General features: G+C 41.8%; 1 protein-coding gene across 1 annotated transcript in view; it reads left to right on the top strand.

Annotated features, from left to right (window-relative positions):
- The window catches only part of LOC144821209 (protein NEDD1-like), a 752172-nt gene that overhangs the window by 255144 nt on the left and 476054 nt on the right, over nucleotides 1–20974 (top strand). The window contains exon 6 of the mRNA XM_078677987.1: nucleotides 8143–8369. Coding sequence (XP_078534113.1) covers nucleotides 8143–8369 — 227 coding nt within the window. The remainder of the gene's footprint in view (nucleotides 1–8142; nucleotides 8370–20974) is intronic.

Raw genomic sequence — 20974 nt, 5'->3', positions numbered from 1 at the left:
TTTGAGTATTTCTCAGAAAAACATATAGTCACAGTCGGGGCTTTAAGTGGGCCGGGACCTGTCAGTGCTCAGCACTGGCAGTTCTAAAAAGCAGGTGCTGAGACTGGTCCCTATGGGGCTCTCCATTTCTGTCCTCACCCTCAGGGTGAACAATAGAGACATCTTAACTTTGCAGCAGTATCACCCCTCACTGTCTTTGATGTAACTTCAAAGAGACTCTTTATAGTTATTTCACAGTGTCGTCTTTGAGAACTGAAGCAGTTTCAGAATTCTATACAACGAAGCCATAGTTGTTGCTTATTTGTCTTATGCAACTAACAGCCATTGACAAAGCCAGCATCCCTGGCTTGTTGTAGGCGTAATGTTACTTGTTGTATTATATACCTGGATGATATTACAGTAGCAGCAAAATACCAGTAGGGAGGCACACTATGCTAAGGACAGATTTTTAGTTTGTGTTTTTGAGCCACGCCCTTAATTACTTTGCCAGTAATAGAGACCCCCCAGTTTGTTCATCTTACGTAAAACACTGGTCACAGTGACCGATTACTCCACACCACTAAGCCCAAAAAAACAGATCCCTGTTTTCTTACACTCTAATCATCTTTAGGTGGCGTAACACTAGTGCACATATAGGTATAGCAATGTGAAATGATCTTCAAACGCACGGTTTCCTGTAGGTATGTCTGTGCTATAGACCCCTGAAATAAGTCATTTATTTTTTCAACGCCTTTCCACTGACAGGTAGTTAAAATCAGAGAGTACAGAGAAAATATTACTCTCAACTGTCACTGGCGAGGATGGTCCAGTCTTAGATAATATTGCCTGCCACTATAGAAAATTGCCAATATAGACAAATATTGTTCTTAGGTGTTGACTATTAATCTCATGTCAAGGACATGCATGTGGACATGCTTAATTTTGGAATCCCCTCCCCACTCGTTCACGCGGGCGGCAACGCAAACACCACCAGGACCACTCCCTTCTCGTGCACACTCTTCCCTCCCCCTGTGCTCTCTCTTTCACGTGGCAGTTGGGTGGCTGAAGGGCTAGCTACGCCACTGCTTGCCAGTCCATCTATTTGACTCAGTTTTGTTTGCTCATAACTGTTGAGCACTGATTAACTGCCATTTTTGCTTCCTTTGCCAGCTGACTGACACTTTACATTGGTCATCTGTAAGTCCCATTGTAGCACTCTTTGTAGGTTTTTGAGGGGGGTTAGTCTTCATCTCGATGCTGAAATTGATTACCACATCCCTCTCCCTTCTCTTGCTTTCATGATCGTTTTGCGCATCAGAACAATCTCACACAGTCTGCCTCATCCATCACGCTGCTCACCCTCCTTTCTTGCCACACGAGTCACAACATTTGTGGCAGCAGTATGTTCCACTGTCACTGAGTAGCCAAAAGCTTGTTTAATCTGGCTTGGTTCACTGTCTTGAACTCTCTGCTCTTCCTGGTCAGGCTCGATCACCGTCTGGTTGCTCCTTGCTAGGGTGGCCAACTGACATGGGTGCAAATTCAGGATGGTGAGTGTAAAAATTCAGGACGAAAATTCAGGACAGAAGGTCAAAATTCAGGACAAAACGTTGGGATAAAAGGTATGTTTTACAGACCTATCAGAGGAGGTCATGCAATAGTATATAAGTAAGTAAATGGACAACCACTTAAGTAAAAGTCAAAATAAGTTTACTAGGTTGAGACAATCATGCACTTCACATTTTTTCGGTATGCTCGCAGCTTTGAGCAACTGGGCAGGTCTTTTTGTGATATTTCATACTATAATAATCTATTGATATGGATACTGCATTGGGTTGTCAAGTCTGATATTTTGGTGACAATTCATGGTCCTGAGCAGGTATGTTTGATAAGAGAAGTGGTCAGGAAGAGCTGCTTGGATAGATTTTGTTACTAGGATCTCGTATCTGATTGCCATTGTGAGATGTGAAGCGGCATGCATAGGTGAACTAAAGGGAAGATTGCTGTGATGAACCCACTATATGCAATGCATTATGGGTGTTTCAGCAAGTGGAACTTAAAATATGGAATCAGACTTTGTTTATGGGCACTTCACAGAGAATTGCACTGGCTCACGGAAGTCACAAAGGTGCTTTTCCCTGCAGCTTTCTTAAAGGTGACACTGTTGACACACTATTACATAGTTTATGTTTGACGCCTTGCATATTTCTACAAATACAATGTACAGCTCATGGCACTATGAGGCTATACCTAAAACCTTACACCTAAAACATAACATGCAACCATTTATTACTAGTGTAATATTCAAGTAGCAGTTGGTTGTCACTCAAAATGTCATATGCATGATTTATAGAACCCACACATAAGCACGCAGCAAATATAGAAAAGTCACACCTAGGCAAGGGAGTAGCCAGAAAATGTAAATACCTCCCACGATGAACTAAAACTCTTATGGCACCAAGAAAGCAAAGTAAGTAATTACAACCCTACCCAGAAGAGCCCTCTTGTCCAAGGATCTAGCCATTCATCCTTCCATCAGACCACTGATATCCACCATTTTACATTTACTATCTGTCATCCATTCATTCTTTCATCCATCATGCAGTCTTTCACCATACATTCTGTCCTTCCTTCTGTGTGCCCATCTATATCCAAACCTATCCAACCATTTGCAAACCTATCCATCATCTATCTGTCCATTCATCATAATATCCTCATCCATCGCTCCATCCACCCTTTCACTCATCCATCCATCTACCCTTTCACCCATCCATCCACCCTTCCGCCCATCCACCCACTCTTCCACCCATACATACATTCACTCATTCATCCAGCCATTTACCCTTTCACCCATCCCTTCACTTACTCACTAACCCACTTTTTCACATTAATTATAAGCTGAGATGTTGTCTGTAGTGAGGGAGATGAGGTGGGGGGAAGGGAAGGTACCGATATGGAAGATTGAAATAACTGATTTAGTTTCGATAATTGGAATATCAACAGACAGCTATTATGATACTGACTGCATGTGGTACTATTGAGTTCATACCAGAAGATCCAACTGTTTTGAGGTATGTTTGTTAGTAATGGTCCTAGGGTTCATTTGGCAGACACAAATGACAACATTCTGATGTAATTTTGTACTTCAAAATATTTTTTGTTAAGAAATAAAGTGCACTATACGATATTACTTTGTTGTCATATAATGTCTCTTGATTGAGGATCTCTAGGATAGGGTTCCTGCATGTGTTTAAGATGCCTCTTTGTCCTAAGACTTTGATTTTGGAGAAGCTCTAGTGAGTGTGTTGCTTATGGAGCAGGGGAGAGGTTTTGCTCTAGATGCATCTCGTAATGCTGTTCACACTGTTTTTTGGAACTTTATTCACTTTATTGATCTGTTTGTTTGGAATTGGAGCATCTCAGTGTTTGTTGCAATGCACTGGGGCCGTGCTTAATGTTAGAAGGAGAACTAGGACCATAAGCGGTCTGGCAATTCTATTAGATACTTTGATGTGGGATGTAATCACTAAATCCAGCTCTTGGCTGGTGTTGTGTGTTGGGCCACTTACTGCACATAGGCAATCTGAAAACGCCATGATTCATGCAAGATGTACAGTGCCAGGACCTGAGGGGACTGTGACATGGTGTTGTTTCCAGGGCTTTAAGTGGGATGAAACAACTGCGGGGTCTCTCCAAAGGGCGTGTCCGATGTAAATAAGGGCATGGATTAAAACACGGTAGCCTAAAATCTGTGCTTCGCATAGTGTGCCGCCCCACTGGTATTTTTTCTGCTTCTGTCATTGCATCCAGTAACATTTCCCCTACAACAAGCTATAACCATTGGCTTTGTCAATGGTTGATAGTTGCATAAAATTAAAAAAACAGCACCTATGGCTTTGTTGTATATATTATTGAAAATGCTTCAGCTCAGCATTGATGAGCCTGTGAAAGAACTATAGCCTCTTTTTGTAAAACTTCTTTCGCCGGCTTCTTTTCATTTACTGGCACATAGCCGCTTGGGTGTTTTTGTACATTTGTTTTGTACATGTCTTCTATCCAACAGAATGTCCTGTCCTATACTGACAGTGAAACCAAAAAAGGGTTGGGTCTGGTTACTGCCTGGCCTAGACCACTCTAACTGGATAAACAACAAATATGACCAGGTTAATTAATTCAATGTATTGACACCACACCTAGGCAATAATCCTAAGCGGGCAACGTTTTCATTCTGATCATTTTTACTTATTTGCATGTATGTTTTCAATTCAATATGTGCGAAAACAAGACACTGTCAAAAACATTATACACCATCAATACAAACACATATTACAGACAATGAAAATGAAAAACATTCAATGAAAATGAAAAACATTCATATAGACACCATATATAAACACAAGGGGGGGAAATGCCTCCAAATATTGCATTCATGGGGCACCAGTCCTAATATCTTATATACAAACAAGCGGCCAATCAATAATTTCTAAAGGCCTGCTTGTAAACTACACTGGAAGCTGTTTTTGTCAGGGTCTAATTGCAGAGGAAATTATTTAAACTGCATTCCTGCAACACCCATTGTAATTCATGTTCCAGCGTAGAGTCAACGCGTTTCTAACCCTTAAAAAGTTCAGGGGTTCTCCTCAGGACATGGACTGGAGGTGGCCTGTGTGTCTTTTTTTCTCTTTCCAGTGCTGCTATATACCATTCAAGGTAGGGCGGGAAAACTCTATAACTTGGACCTTTCTTTCTTGTGCATGGTCCCTTATTTCGTCAGCGAGTCGTGTGCTGGTTGTGTGCTGGTGACGAGCTGAGCTCGTCATGGCCTCCGCGGAACGCCCACGTGGGGATAATTACCCCACTGTGCTGGGTGTTCCATTGAGCGGGCGTGGCCATGACGAGCTCAGCTCGTCATCAGCACACGGCCACCGTGCTGCATGACAAGCTGAGCTCGTCATCAGCACCGCGCGCGACCACCCCGCGCCGAGGGGGAATTAGCCCCCGGCGATGGGGTTAAAACTGAATCACTGGAGCCAAGGTAAAGGGTTGTTGTTGTTTGCAGCGCTTTTATGCAGACAGTTAATATTCTTCCTCTGAAGATTGCCCCCTGGGCCTGAGCCCATCTTGCCCATGCCTAAAGCCGTCCTTGCTTCCACTGCTTGAGTCTGTCATTGCTTGTATACTATTTTCCTGAGCTAGTGGGGCTGGATGGAATGTCTTATACTTTACAATAAGCAAGTTATTCATAAGTAGTGCCTCTCATCTCTGTTCCCTCTACAACTGTGTGCCATTGCTGGTTGAGACCTGACATCCTGTTTGCAGGCTTATGTTCTGGTTCAGGGAGGACCTGGCTTGGCAGTTCTGGTGTGAAATGGGCTTTAAAGTGTGGGCTGAGCCACGCATGCCGTTTCCCCGTGAGCATAACAACGCTTGCCTGAACCAGGCATCTGCCTTAACCATGCATGTGCGTGGTTAAGGCAGATAGAGGTCTAGTGTCTGGAGGGGCGTGGAGAGGAACAGGAAGCATCGGAACAGGAAGCTCCAGATGCTGTCAGTTAAGTAATGCTGGGTTTGGTGGTGTGCATCTGTTTTGGGGCTCAGGGCGGGGGTTCGGGTTAGTTTTTTGAAAGGGGCAGGGCTTTAGGGCTCATTGTGGGGGGTGAGGGTCAGGGTATTTTTAAGGGCTGGGGCCGGGTTGGGGGGGGGTTATGGGTGGGGATTGGTTTTAGGGCTCAGGGTGTGGGGGCTCAGAATAGTCTTTTTAAAGTAGGGCAGAGTTTTAGGGCGGTGGGTTCGGGCTAGTTTTAATGGCAGAGGTAGGTTTAAAAGCTGAGGGCAGGGGGGCTGGGGTCAGAGTAGTTTTTGGTAGGGGCAGGGTTTTAGGCCTCAGGGTGGGGGGAGGGAAGGGGTAGTTTTAAGGGCAGAGGTATGTTTTAGGGCTGAGGGCAGGGGGGCTGGGGTCAGAGTAGTTTTTGGTAGGGGCAGGGTTTTAGGCCTCAGGGTGGGGGGAGGGAAGGGGTAGTTTTAAGGGCAGAGGTATGTTTTAGGGCAGGGGGGCTGGGGTCAGAGTAGTTTTTGGTAGGGGCAGGGTTTTAGGCCTCAAGGTGGGGTGAGGGAAGGGGGATAGGATTTTAGGGCGTAGGGTGTGGAGGGGGTCTGGGTAGTGGTAATTTACCATGCATATACCTTCAGCAAACATGCCTTTACAACTAAATACATTGTAATGGGATGCGTGGTAAAGGAGTGTGTGGTTAGGACTTATTCATTGCTCCTACCACATTGTAGAAGCTTGCATGGGTCAGCCATGCGTGCGTCTGTCAGACAACCAGTTCAGAGCAGAATCAAGACTGATTTGCATATGGCAGGGTCAAAACTAAAGTGGCATGGTAAGCAAAGGAACGATGGGCTGAAGTGCTTCCCTGAGCTATTGTCGGTGGTTAGACTTATCAAAAGCAGACTCCCATCATCTTTTGTGTGTTTTATGTACTGTGGCAACGATATCCCTAGATATGGGTCCAATGCTTACTGTGTCGCTGGAAGCAAGCTCTGCCCAGCTGTTGAGCCCATCACTGGGGAAAAAAACATCCCGGGTTGCTTGCGTTCCGGTTCAGGGAGGACCTGGCTTCGCAGTTCGAGCTGCGCTGTTCCCATAAGCAACAGGGTAAAGACTAATTTGCAGATGGCTGGGTCCAAAATGGGGAGGCATGGTGAGCAAACGAATGATGGGTTGGAGTGCTACCACGAGCTATTGCCAGTGGTTAGACTTACTGCAAGCAGCCTCTCATCACCTTTTGTGTGTTTGCACGAGGCACCACAGCCTAGCTCAAGGAGTCCACGTCCTACTACAGAGCCGTTCCTATCCATTTCGACTATGCAAAGATCTCCCTTTAAGGTAGGATTTGGCGTCCATTATCATTGACATTGTGCCCTGTTTTTAGCTTCACTTTTTGGAGAAGGGCCCTCATTTCCATTATCAACCTCTCCAACTAAACCAATTTAGTAGAATAGCTAGATTCTGCACTACACTTTACCTTTTAAAACCAGGATTTGTTAGTTAGGTGTTACAATTAAGGACTTGAGTCCAATATTCATTTGTCAACCCTTACTGACTGCCGGAACTATGATTAGTCTTTAGTATGTTTTCTATTTTAGACTAGCTATACACCTTATTTTGGGAGAGGGAGTTGTGAATTGCGGCCAAATTCAAGATAGCAACACTTACTGTCGCTTTTTATTATGTGAAACGGATCCACGAATCATGAACTAACTTTTTAACAGATGTGGAGTATATTGTTAATCATTTTGTACTGATTTGTATTCATCCACAAAGGAAGGTTTTATTCATTCATTTCCGTAATCGTCTTGACTTAAATGGTAGGTGCTCTCCCCAGTTGAGGAGCGATTCTGGCCAACAGGGCCTTGTGACGGTTCTCGGGCTTTGCATCTGTTCACCATCCTCCCGAATGAGAACTGTCCGTGGGTACCATGCCCCACCTGGTTTCACTGCATAAACAAAAGGCCAAAATCCTGATCCACAGAAATAGAGGTCCCATCTGAGTACTGGTGCGTGTAATTACTCCGATTGTAGAGTTGTTACAAATAAGCCAGGTACTTGGTGCGGGAGCTATGAGTGAGGTAAGGAAGCCCTCACGGACCAGACTTCATCTTTTTTCTCTTTTATTTCTGTAACAATAACAATTTACATAAGGAATGACTGTATTTTGGACCAATCAGGTGGATCTCGGTCTTCTTTCTCCTTTCTAGACCCGAAAGATTTACAGAAGGGGCGTCTTAAATGCTGTGTCCTGCACAGCAGGCGGATTGAAAGTTTCCAGCAATCCCCACAAACTGAACATCGGACCTGCAGAATTTCTTACAGCTGTTAGCTAATGGATTCCGAGCTCTAATTCGTTCTTCTTCAATCGCCGTGTTTTCAATCTGCAGCGTACCTATTTTACTTATAATTCCGAAGGGGCAACAACAGTGACCGGTCCAAGACCCAAGTGCATTTGTGCCCCTACATTATGATTTATGCATAACACAAAAGCTGAACTTGTTATTAATGCTTGTTTTTAGCGTCTGCCTTGATCTGTGTGTGAACAGTCACTTCATTAATGAACAAAAAAGTATACGTGCAGTAATAACATAAAAGTTGTCTCTTTCCAGCCCATTCGACGCTTAAACTACTCATTGAGAAAGAAAGAGTTGCTTGCCACCATATCGGACATTGCAACTGTAACTTTGTGGGACGTGTGTCAACAGAAGTGTTATCACATGTTCGATGCGGAGCACACATCACCGGCCACAGAAATATGTGCTTGTCCACTTAATGACTGGTTAGTTGTCAGCGTTGGCTTGGATCAAAAACTAGTTCTATATGACGCTGCAGGAAAGTAAGTATTTTTTAATGTTCTTTCTCGCCGGTTGACTACTTCTGAACATGTACTTTCTAACTTGCAGCATTCCTGTATACTTTTTAAATTCCGAAGTTTCACAAAATGTATTTGGCTTGTATTATGCATTGCTAAAAGCAGTCATTTTTAGATGAATGCGCCCAATAAGTGCTGAAAGATATAAGTTCTCAATACTGGTTGTTCCATTCCTCCGATGCCACATAGTATCCTTAGTCATGACTGCCTACAGTTTTTGTGTAGAAGAAAATTTGCCTTCTTCTGTCCCTGGGAAATGGGAATGTGTGTCGTCTTTTTGTGCCTGGAGACTTTTTGCAAAAACAATGATCTCGGGCAAAAGAAGAACAAGCATTTGCAAGGTAATCTGTCTCGCCTTTGGGACCTTATATGTATTTAGCTATGCAGCACATTAGCCTGGGTGCTGAAACATCTACTGTTCTTTAACTTGGAGGGAAAGTAAGCACCAAACTGTGTGACAAGCCAGGTATGGGAAAACATGGAGAGAAATATTGCCTTTCAACTGGGAATGGTATAAACCCTGCTAGACAACGGGGAGACTGCAGCACTCTTCCTCCTAGACCTCTCCGCCGCCTTCGACACCGTCTGCCACCGCACACTACACACACGCCTCCATGCCGCAGGGATCAGAGACAAGGCTATGGAATGGACCACCTCCTTCCTCTCCGGCAGAACCCAGAGCGTCCGCCTCCCACCGTTCCATTCCGAAACCTCCGAGATCATCTGCGGCGTACCCCAAGGCTCCTCCCTCAGCCCGACACTGTTCAACTTTTACATGGCCCACTCGCACACGTCGCCCGACTGCATGACCTCAACATAATCTCCTACGCCGACGACTCTCAACTGATCCTCTCCCTCACCAAGGACCCCATCACCGCCAAAGCCAACCTCCATGAAGGAATGAAGGCCATCGCCGACTGGATGAAGATCAACCGTCTGAAGCTGAACTCGGACAAGACGGAGGTCCTCATCCTCTGCTCCAACCAGTCAGCCTGGGACGACTCCTGGTGGCCAACGGCACTGGGGGTAGCCACGACCCCCACCGACCACGCACACAACCTGGGAATCATCCTCGATTCTACCCTCTCAATGACCAAGCAAGTCAACGCCGTCTCCTCCTCCTGCTTCAACACCCTCCGCATGCTCCGCAAGATCTACAGATGGATCCCGACAGATACAAGAAAGACACTCACCCAGGCCCTCGTCAGCAGCAGACTCGACTACGGAAACACCCTCTACGCGGGAGCCCCGACCAAGCTCATCAATCGACTATAACGTATCCAGAACGCCTCGGCACGACTGATCCTCGATGTGCCACAACACGGCCACATCACCCCCACCTGAGAAACCTGCACCGGGTCCCCGTCAACAAGAGGATATCCTTCAAGCTCCTCATCCACGAACACAAGGCACTCCACAAGACCGGCCCAGCCTACCTCAACAGATGGCTCTCCTTCTACACCCCCAACCACCAGCTAAGCTCCGCCGACCTCTCACTCGCCACCATCCCACACATCCGAAGAACAACCACCGGCGGGAGATCCTTCTCCCACCTTGCCGCAAAGACATGGAACACCCTCCCACTAAGCCTATGACAGACCCAAGATCAGCTGACCTTCAGGAGGATACTAAAGACCTGGCTGTTCGATCAGTAGCAGATCCCACCTCCCCCCCAGCGCCTTGAGATCCTCGCGGGTATGTAGTGCGCTTAACAAATGACTGATTGATTGATTAGTCCAAAGCTCTATTTTTATTATAAAATTTGGGCCTTCGGTGGTCATATCACTGAAAATACAAGATTTGAAAAAATATTATGGTCTACTGGTGCTCGTGGAAGACACTTTCTATCGACTGGAATCTAGAGAAGGCTAAAGTGATTCTGTTTTTTTAATGCCCTTTGTTGGTCATTTTCTATCAAGAAAGTTAAATAGAGGCAGTTGCCAGAAAAATAAATAAAAGTAAGTCCCTCAGCAGAAAGCAAATCTTGTATTTTACTGACCTCTACTGGTCGTTTTCTATCAAGACAGTTCGAGGCAGTTGAACTGGAAAAAAAAAAATAGTCCCAAAGCGAAAGCAGACAAGTCCTAGGGCTGATCTCCAGAGCCCACAAATTACATACACTAATATATATATATATATATATATATATATATATATATATATATATATATATATATATATATATATATATATATATATATATATATATAATATATATATATATATATATATATATATATATATATATACACATACATACATTTGCTGGGATGCTGAAACTATGGTCCTGCTGACGTTAGATATTTCAACTTTTTATACTAGCATGAGACATGTAGATGGATTGAGAGCAAGCAGGTATTACCTGAACAGGAGACCTGCCCGGTTTGCCTCACAAAATACCATGATTTTAGAACTCATGGAGTGGTGCCTCACTAAAAATATCTTTCTCTTTGGTGATGATTTCTGTCTGCAGGAATGGGGGACTGCGATGGGCACCTGTTTTGCCCCCAGTTATGCCAACTTACATCTCGGCTGGTGGGAGGAGCGGGTGCTCAGGGGTGGTCCCCTGGACCAGTGGACTGAACATGTCTTGCTGTGGGTCAGGTTTATTGATGATGTCTTCGTGCTGTGGCAGGGCACGGAGACAGACATCGGATTGTTCATCGGTGACTTAATCAAAACTAAATTTAGAGTTTGTAGGCCATCACAGTAAGACAACGATTGATTTTCTAGATACCCGAATCGGACCCATCGAAGGTAGATTGGAAACAACTGTCTTTCGTAAAGCTACTGCTGGAAATTCAGTTCTTCATGCGGAAAGCGCTCATCCAGCAGCACTGATAGGAAGTATTCCTTTCGGAGAGTACTATAGAGCGAAATGAATATGTAGTAGCGAGGAGGAGTTTTATAAAATTGAAAAGGAGATGACCCAAAGATTCCCCCAAAGGGGATACAAGGTGGGCATTTTGAAAGCGGCATCTACTAAAGTGAAAAAAATGGTGAGGCAAAAGATACTATTTGAACCTTCTAGAACCAAAAAACAACAGGAACAGAATAAACACTCAAAAGATCAGGATAACGCTAGATTTATAACCACCTTCAATATAAAACATAAGGAAATTAGATCCATCCTGAGGAAGCACTGGTATTTTAGAAAAAATGATCCAGTGTTGGGCCCTAGAGTGAAAAGAAATCCTGAGATCACATATAGAAAATCAAAATCACTTAAAGACCTGATTGTGAGAAGTGAATTTATTGAAAAAAAGAATGGCATCACCAACTGGCTTAAACAAAAACCTGGTTTTAAAAAATGTTCAATATGAAAGGCGTGCCAACATGGCATGAATCGCACTGATTTTAGAATTTTTTTTAACAAACTGTAACTTTTCAGGAGTTTTATAACCTGTAAAAGTAATTTTGTTGTATATCTGTTACAATGTCCTTGCCCCAAGATATACATAGGTAGCACCACTCTACCTGTCCATCAACGAATCCTGCAACACAGGCGTGCAATTATCAACCAGGACAAGACGTATCCCATTGCGCGGCATTTTGATTCTCACCATCAAAGTAACCCTGTAACTCTACAATATACATGCATAGCAGAGGTCCCGAAGAAAAAGAGAGGGAGAGACAGGGAAAGAGAACTTCGTAAGCTAGAGACATATTTTATTCTTGAATTCAATTGGTCGAACCGCATGGGCTTAATGTAGATGAGGATCTCTACACATGCCTGTCCTGATTGTAAAGATTAAGAAGCTTCTAATATACAAATCTGCACTGGGAACTATGAATTGATTGTGTTTTTAAACTTTCTTTTATTTTATAGTGGCAATATAGGAATAATATAATAATAATAATATATGAATAATCATGCATTTGCACTTTTTTGATTTTACTGGCATGAAACGGTTTTAATGAAATGGGTTTTAGGGAAAAAGGTATACATCGTACATATGTATTTGCACTTTATTTTATGATCTAGTACTGTATTGAGTTTGGTGCATAATGAAAGGAGTGAAATGTTTACATTGAGAGACCATCATTGTTTACATAAGGAGCGGTACCTAGATTACCAATGCACTTTATTTTTCAAAGAGAGTACTGTTCTAAAACCGGGTTTATACTGATATATGCATTTGCACTTTATTTTATGATCCAGTACTGTATTGAATTTGGTCCATAATGAAAGGAATGAAATGTTTACATTGAGAGAGCATCATTGTTTACATAAGGGGTGGTACTTAGATTACCAAAGCACTTGCACTTTACCTTTCAAAGAAATTACTGTTCTGAAATCGGGTTTAATTTGATAAGAGTGAATTGTTTACATTAAGAAATTATTATTGTTTACCTAAGCACTAGCACTTTAAATGAGTTAAATGAAATCAACGGTATTAGACAATAATCCGAGATGTCCATGAACTTCCCCTTATCCACATGAATTCATGATGTATTTTTTCTGTTTCTCCAGTCATTTAATTTTGAGTTAATTAGGTATGCGTGATACAGATTTGTATTATTGCACTAGCACTTGACACATTGAAAGTACCAGTTATAAATAGGGGCACTTGCCGCCATGTACAACCACAAAAAACAAAAAATTGCCAATTACAATTTGCACTTGCACTTTGTGAAATGTTTAAAAAAAAGTACAGTTGTATTTTATAAATGCGTTAATTGGCGTGTATCTTAATTTTACAAAAATATGTATATAATATTTCCAATTTAAATATCCGTTTAATAGAAATGATTTAATGGAGTCTAATGTAGGTTTAAGGAAAGAATTGTCATTTTAAATGGTTTGTGGTATACATAGATACGTGAATGCTGATATGCATAACATGTTCCAAAATGGCCCCCAGGTTTGACATAGCGAGACCCAATACATAATCATGTGTCCTTTGTTGCTTCCTACTACCACTATGTTGTGTATTTTAACCATGAGAAAATGGTGGTGAAACATCGTGAACAAGGGAGCCTGACTCCCAAAACGCATTGATGATAAACTTGTCATTAAAATAAGCTGAGTACGTTTTCCTACCTTGGAGTGCCGAATGATTTCCTGTTGTTTTGCCGTGGGTAATCTTATATTCAATATATATATATATATATTCCGAATTCCCACATCAACGTCAGATAGGACGCCAAAAATTCTCAGGACACGGACCAATTTCGGTGCAAATTATTTATTCAACAGAGTATGCCGCATGACGTTTCGGCTCCTTGGAGCCTTGCTCACATGACAACGTCCTTGATACCTTTGCTCTTATTTAAAGTGCCAGTGACTGATTTAATTAACACCACGTGACGTGAAATTCACATAGACACAGAAAAAATACTGAACATATTACAAGGTAAAGCACCATCGATTCGTAAATAGCAACTTGCCCAATTGTGAAAAATGCCAGTAAAATACCCAACCCTTTAAATATCAAAAAAAGGGGGTTAATATAAATGTACATCTGTCAAAGTTAACATGCATTTCATAATACATTATCTCGCCTTGTTTGAAATTGTCTATTTCTGTGCAATATATCGCAAAATGTGCAAAATACGCATTGTAAACCTGTTCATACCACAAAGAACCCAATGTGGCCAATAAAAATACAAATATATTTCATACTGTGCAACATAGCAAAAAATGTGCAAAAACGCATTAATAGACTTTAAATGAATGTGCAAATTACGCAAATAATAAATAGACATTCATCTTGTTTACTCAAACAGACATACCAATCTAGGTTTACTTCCAATGAACAACAATGTTTAACTAGTGAGGCAGTATGAGATCTACATTGTGCAATAATCATGCTGACAGGTGTACACGGGCTGCTATTAAATATTAGTTCATTCTGTTCCTCCCACAAACTAGAATGAATATAACGGAACTTATGTAAGTGCCTAATCTGTCATTAATTCATAACAATTTCTCGTATCCATGTCATCTTTTAAAAATCATATGAAGTGAATTATAAATAGGTGCTTATCCCCAGTGTGATGCTAAAACCGATGGTGTATTAATAAAAGATCTGATCTGATCAATCAATCATAGCAGCAGCTGCACAAGAAAGACTAACATATATATATAAATATATATAGTGTGCTGGAGCAAGTCCAAATGGTCTGTGATTGCACTTCTCATCATGGTCAAATACCGGGTGACCCCCAGCCGGGGAACCAAAGTGTCATATCAGACCAACCCGGGATAGAGCACAAAATACCTAATAGATAAAGTTCATCTCAATAGTATGCTAATTGACTGCGTACACTAGAAAACATCAAGCTGATGGCAACTGTGAAGTTCAAGATCTAGAGATGAATTGTCAATCTTTGCTAAAAGAATGTACATCATCTTTATGGTAGACATGTATACATGTCCTCCGTTATGTTGAGACCCCCTGGTGTCTTGGTGTCCAACTGTAATATATAACAGGTTTCTAGTCTCCGCAATTTGGCCTCCCGGTCACCTCCTCATCTACTAGCCTTAACTGAGTCGATAACGTAGTACTTTAAGCTGGTGTTATTGCTCTGATGATAGTCACGAAAATGACGTGCTACCGGGTACGTATTGTCTTGGTTCGTTATCGCTCTTAGATGTTGCAGCACACGCTTGTGTACAGCTAATTTAGTGCTGCCAACATAGCTCAACGGACAGGGGCATTCTAAAACATAAATGGCAAACTCTGTTTTGCACGTTAGGACCTGTGTGATCGGATGTTCAATTTTACTGAACCCGTCCCTGTAAAACTTCCTGTTAACCCCATGTGTGCATGATTTGCAGGTTTTACATCGAAAGAACCCACTGCTATGGTTTCAGGGCAGGTATCAACCACTTGATCTCTAAGAGATGGTGCTTTACTGAAAGTTAGCGTAGCTCTGTTTTGTAAAGTAGATCCAATCACCGGATCATTGAATACGATCGGCCAATTTTTATTAATTATGTTGTATATGGCCTTGTGCTGTTTACTGTATCCAGTAATGATTCTGAAAGTTTTCTTGTCATTCAGAGTAAAGTCACCATCATTGGTCAGTGTCATCTCATTGTGACTATTGTCTTCATTATATTTTTTAAACAGATCCTGTCTATTCGGTACCATAGATTTAATCCGGGCTCCCTCAATAAGCTGTGCAGAATAACCACGTTGCAGGAATCTTTCCCTGTTTGCTGATTGGGCTGCCTCTAGGTCAATTGGATTGCTGCAAATCCTTCTTAAATGCAGAATTTTCCCATAGGAGATGCTTGCGATAAGATTGGACGGATGAGCACTGCTCGCATGTAAAATGCTGTTCCCAGCTGTGCTTTTGCGGTAGAGTTTAGTTTCTAGTTTGCCATTTGAAACAAATACCACTGTATCGAGAAAGGTGACAGATTCCTGGCTCAATGTAGCTGTGAATACAAGATTGAGACTGTTGTTATTGATTGTACTGATGAATTCCCTTGCCTGTAGTTCACTGCCCCTCCAGATGACAAATAGGTCGTCAATAAATCGATACCAACCCTTTACGTTTGTCTCAAATGCCTCCTTGTGTGTGGTTCTGAGGACCAGCTCCTCCCAAGCTCCCATGTGTAAACACGCGAAGCTTGGAGAAAAACTGGCCCCCATTGCCACACCCTGTAGCTGTCTGTAAAGCAAGTTATTGTACATAAACACATTATTGCACAAACAATACTCCAACATCTGAAGCAGCATGTTGTTATGGTCATTGAAAATTGGAAGCCGGCGTGATAGATAATATTTTACAGCTTCCAAACCGTCCGTATAAATTATACTGGTATAGAGGGCGGTGACGTCAAGAGCCATCAACCAATCACCCTCTACCCATTGGACATGTTGAATTTTCTGTAAGAAGTCACCTGTGTCCTGTATATATGACTAATGATCGTACATATCCTTGCAGAAAGTAGTCAATGTACATGGATGTATGTTCCAATATACCCAACCTGGCTGAGATGATAGGTCTACCAGGGGGGTTCTCCACATTCTTATGCACTTTAGGTATAAAGTATATACGCGGGATCACAGGGTTCTCAATTTTCAAAAATTTTAATTCCATATCCGAAATCATGCCGCTTGTTTTCCATCTCAATAGTTTGCGGTGATATTCTGCCTTGATGGTATTGAGATTTGCTGTGTTGGCCCGTTCGTAGCATGAACGATCATTGAGTTGGAGTTATGCCTCCTTGTCATACTCAGTTCTCGTCAGAAGTACAATATTCCCACCCTTGTCACTTGCACGACTGACTATATTTTTTTCTTTGGTGAGGCGTGAGACAAGATCCGTGTAAAGCTGAGTCTGTTTGTCGTATTTTCTCTTTTGCGCACAAGTATTTTTGTGTAAATCCTTTAGTTGTTTAACCGTATTCTCGTGGAAGATATTGATCGCATCTCGTGGGAAAATGGGATTAAACACTGATGGTGGCTTAAACGGGGAGACAGCTGAAGTGCGGTTGCCTACTTCATCAACTTTCCCAATACAATTTGATCTTAATTCGTGTGGTCCATAGCCCACCCCTTCAGTAATCCATAGCTCAGCAATGTCATTGGGGATGGGGGTACCCGGTGTGTCCATCAACACATTGGTAGAGGGTTGTTGGGTGATACCCCTGCTTCTTGGTTTAAGGGCAAAGAACTTGCGCAGCGTAAGTTTTCTTACCGCTTTGTACAAATCACACCTAGTGGCAGGATAGTTGAAGTTCCGCGAAGGTGCATATGAGAGGCCCAAGTTCAAGATGTTTTTCTCATCATTGGAGAGAACTAGGGGTGTCAGATTAATTATTGTCTGATTAATTTGGTTGCTCATTGCTGATGTTTCATTGCCCCCTATCCTTTTCCCCGCTTTGATCTTTGAAAATTCCTGCCTTTGCCTCGCCCTGAGCCTCCGCCGCCACTTGTACTTGACCCATTGTCTCTGTAATTTTGACGAACGCGTGGCCTCAAAGTTTGCAGTCTTTCTAGGCATAAAAAACGTATCTCCTGCCCCAAGGATGGTTTTACTTGCGTTCCACTATTTATATTGTTACGACGTTCAGATTCGATGTCAGTATCCACATCAGAGCTCAACACGGAGGCTGAGGAATCAGTTTGCTCCTTTTGCCTTCTGCTTTGTTTAAATTTGGGTTGTGATTTGGAGGTAGATCCCCACATGGCATCATATTTCCTGGAAGATGTAAAATCTGTCCGAGCTCATAATCATTACGATCCCTTTGAAATTTATATGTTTTTCTTTCTTTTATTTTTTCCTCTTCTTTTTTTTTTAAACGAATATTCATTTCATTAGTTAATCGCGTTTTTTCCTCCTGTTCCCCCATGGTTTCAAGTTGTTCATACAGGGCTGCTATATCAATGAGTAAATCCGCCCTGTCAATATCAGCATATTTGATGAGTACCAGTACCTGACGCCGCAAGGCTTCTAGATTAATTTCTGCCCACTCTTTCATTAGGTCAGGATTAGGGTCCTCATATGTAGGTGCTGTTAAAATGTGTAGCCTACGGGGGATGCGATTGACAACAATGTAGCTCTGAAAAGATTTCGACTCCCACCACTTGGCTTGCTCACTTCTGGATTTCAATGTGCTGCTGCAGCTACTAGCGTCATTGTTAACCCTTCCACGTATACTCTCAGGGATGGGCGAGGTGTCGGAAAACATAGTGAATGTCGCTGCTTCCCAATCACGGACATTGTCAGCTGACATCTCTGTATTTGCTTCAGTTAATTGGCGTCTGATCTGAACTTAACGTTATAATTTATAGTTTAGCGCGCCAGTTGCACCTTACTCCTCAGCCCAATTATTCTGCTTTCTTGTTTGCTCACCAGCTCCCAGGGCATACTTGCAGCTCCTTGATTCCTCCGAACCTCCGTCACCTTTCTGGTTCAGCGAAGCGTAGCTCTCGTCAGTTTCGCGGTTAATGGGGGTCAAACGCCAATCTCCTTCCGGAGCAATAGAATCCAGGACAGCCTAGATGCAGTTCCAATTCAGGCGTTGTCCGTTGTTTGAAGAGGGTCTCGTGTAATGGCCGTATCGGAACTCACCAGCCACATATATTCCGAATTCCCACATCAACATCAGGTAGGATGCCAAATATGTTCAGGACACGGACCAATTTCGGTGCAAATTATTTATTCAACAGAGTATGCCGCATGACGTTTCGACTCCTTGGAGCCTTGCTCACATGACAACATCCTTGATACCTTTGCTCTTATTTAAAGTGCCAGTGACTGATTTAATTAACACCACGTGACGTGAAATTCACATAGACACGGAAAAAATACTTGCACATGAACACATTACAAGGTAAAGCACCATCGATTTGTAAATAGCAACTGGCCCAATTGTGAAAAATGCAGGTAAAATACCCGACCCTTTAAATATCAAAAAAAGGGGGTTAATATAAATGTACATCTGTCAAAGTTAACATGCATTTCATAATATATTATCTCGCCTTGTTTGAAATGGTCTATTTCTGTGCAATTTATCGGAAAATGTGCAAAATACGCATTGTAAACCTGTTCATACCACAAAGAGCCCAATGTGGCCAATAAAAATACAAATGTATTTCATACTGTGCAACATAGCAAAAAATATGCAAAATTCGCATTAATAGACTTTAAATGAATGTGCAAATTACGCAAATAACAAATAGACATTCATCTTGTTTACTCAAACAGACATACCAATCTAGGTTTACTTCCAATGAACAACAATGTTTACCTAGTGAGGCATTATGCGATCTATATTGTGCAATAATCATACTGACAGGTGTACACGGGCTGCTATTAAATATTAGTTCATTCTGTTCCTCCCACAAACTAGAATGAATATAACAGAACTTATGTAAGTGCCTAATCTGTTGTTAATTCATAAAAAAATTTTGTATCCATGTCATTGTTTAAAAATAATATGAAGTGAATTATAAATAGGTGCTTATCCCCAGTGTGATGCTAAAACCAATGGTTTATTAATAAAAGATCTGATCAATCAATCATAGCAGCAGCTGCACAAGAAAGACTAACATATATATAAAAATATATATAGCGTGCTGGAGCAAGTCCAAATGGTCTGTGATTACAATTCTCATCATGGTCAAATACCGGGTGACCCCCAGCCGGGGAACCAAAGTGTCATATCAGACCAACCCGGGATAGACCACAAAATACCTAATAGATAAAGTTCATCTCAATAGTATGCCAATTGACTGCGTAGACTAGAAAACATCAAGCTGATGGCAACTGTGAAGTTCAAGATCTAGAGATAAATTGTCAATCTTTGCTAAAAGAATGTACATCATCATTATGGTAGACATGTATACATGTCCTCCGTTATGTTGAGACCCCCTGGTGTCTTGGTGTCCAACTGTAATATATAACGGGTTTCTAGTCTCCGCAATTTGGCCTCCCTGTCACCTCCTCGTCTACTAGCCTTAACAGAGTTAATAACGTAGTACTTTAAGCTGGTGTTATTGCTCTGATGATAGTCACGAAAATGACGTGCTACCTTGGTACGTATTGTCTTGGTTCGTTATATGTATATATATATATATTCACTGAAAAAACCATAGGTTATAGACCATATATAGTTAGGAATTAGCATTTACAAAACCTTGAAAATTCACTGAAAAAACCATAGGTTATAGACCATATATAGTTAGGAATTAGCATTTAAAAAACCTTATTTTACTCACACAAAACCATTTAAATTCCATATATAGTTAGTTGCACTAACTATATATCGCGCACCCGCAATCCACTGCTGATCATGTCACATATTACATCATTCATGACATGGTCAGTGACATCACTGATGACATCACTGATGACATCTCAAATGACATCACTGATGACATCACTGATGACAACATCCAGTGACTGTATGTTTCTGTAAAGTTAAAATATGTCTTACATATTGAAGAATGAGTGGATGTATAAGTGTCTGGATGAAGGATTTAGTAGGTGCGTGACTGACTGTATGAGTGAGTGATTAAATGTGTCTCACTGAATGCATGGGTTAGTGACTAAACTGTCTTAATTTGTGCATCATTATGTCTGTTGTTCTGTAAACTGCTGCATGTGTTGATCATTAGCTATACGAGAGGCTATATGTGTTATTAATTGGTTGCCCAAGTATTTCTATGGGAGATTGAGTTTGTGTGGGGGTGGCTGGAAGGTGTGTGACTCTATGCATAGATGTGTGAGCAGTTTATTCACTAGGTGTATGAGTTCAAGAGTGCATGTGGAAACAGCTACATGGGCAGTTGACTGTGTGCATGAGTGTATTGATGAGTGAATGGATATCTCAATGCTACATGTCATAGTAAGTACATATGTAAAACACAGTACATGTGAGAGTTGGCATATATAAATAACTGTGCATGAGAGCCACTGAATGAGTGAGTGGTTGTATCGATCATTGTGAACTTGTATCAGGGATTGTATAAGAGAGTAAATATGTGTTAGTATATGTTTCAATAAGTAAGGTGTGTTTAACTGTATAGTTGAAGAAATGGAGGTGAGATTGTTTCTTTGCATGACTGACTGGGTGTGTGAGTAACTCCATGGATGAGTGGCAG

The sequence above is a fragment of the Lissotriton helveticus genome, chromosome 1_1, assembly GCF_964261635.1.
Source record: "Lissotriton helveticus chromosome 1_1, aLisHel1.1, whole genome shotgun sequence".
In the NCBI taxonomy this organism is placed as follows: domain Eukaryota; kingdom Metazoa; phylum Chordata; class Amphibia; order Caudata; family Salamandridae; genus Lissotriton; species Lissotriton helveticus.
Note: the sequence above shows the minus strand (reverse complement) of the source record. Positions and strands in the feature narration are given on the sequence as shown.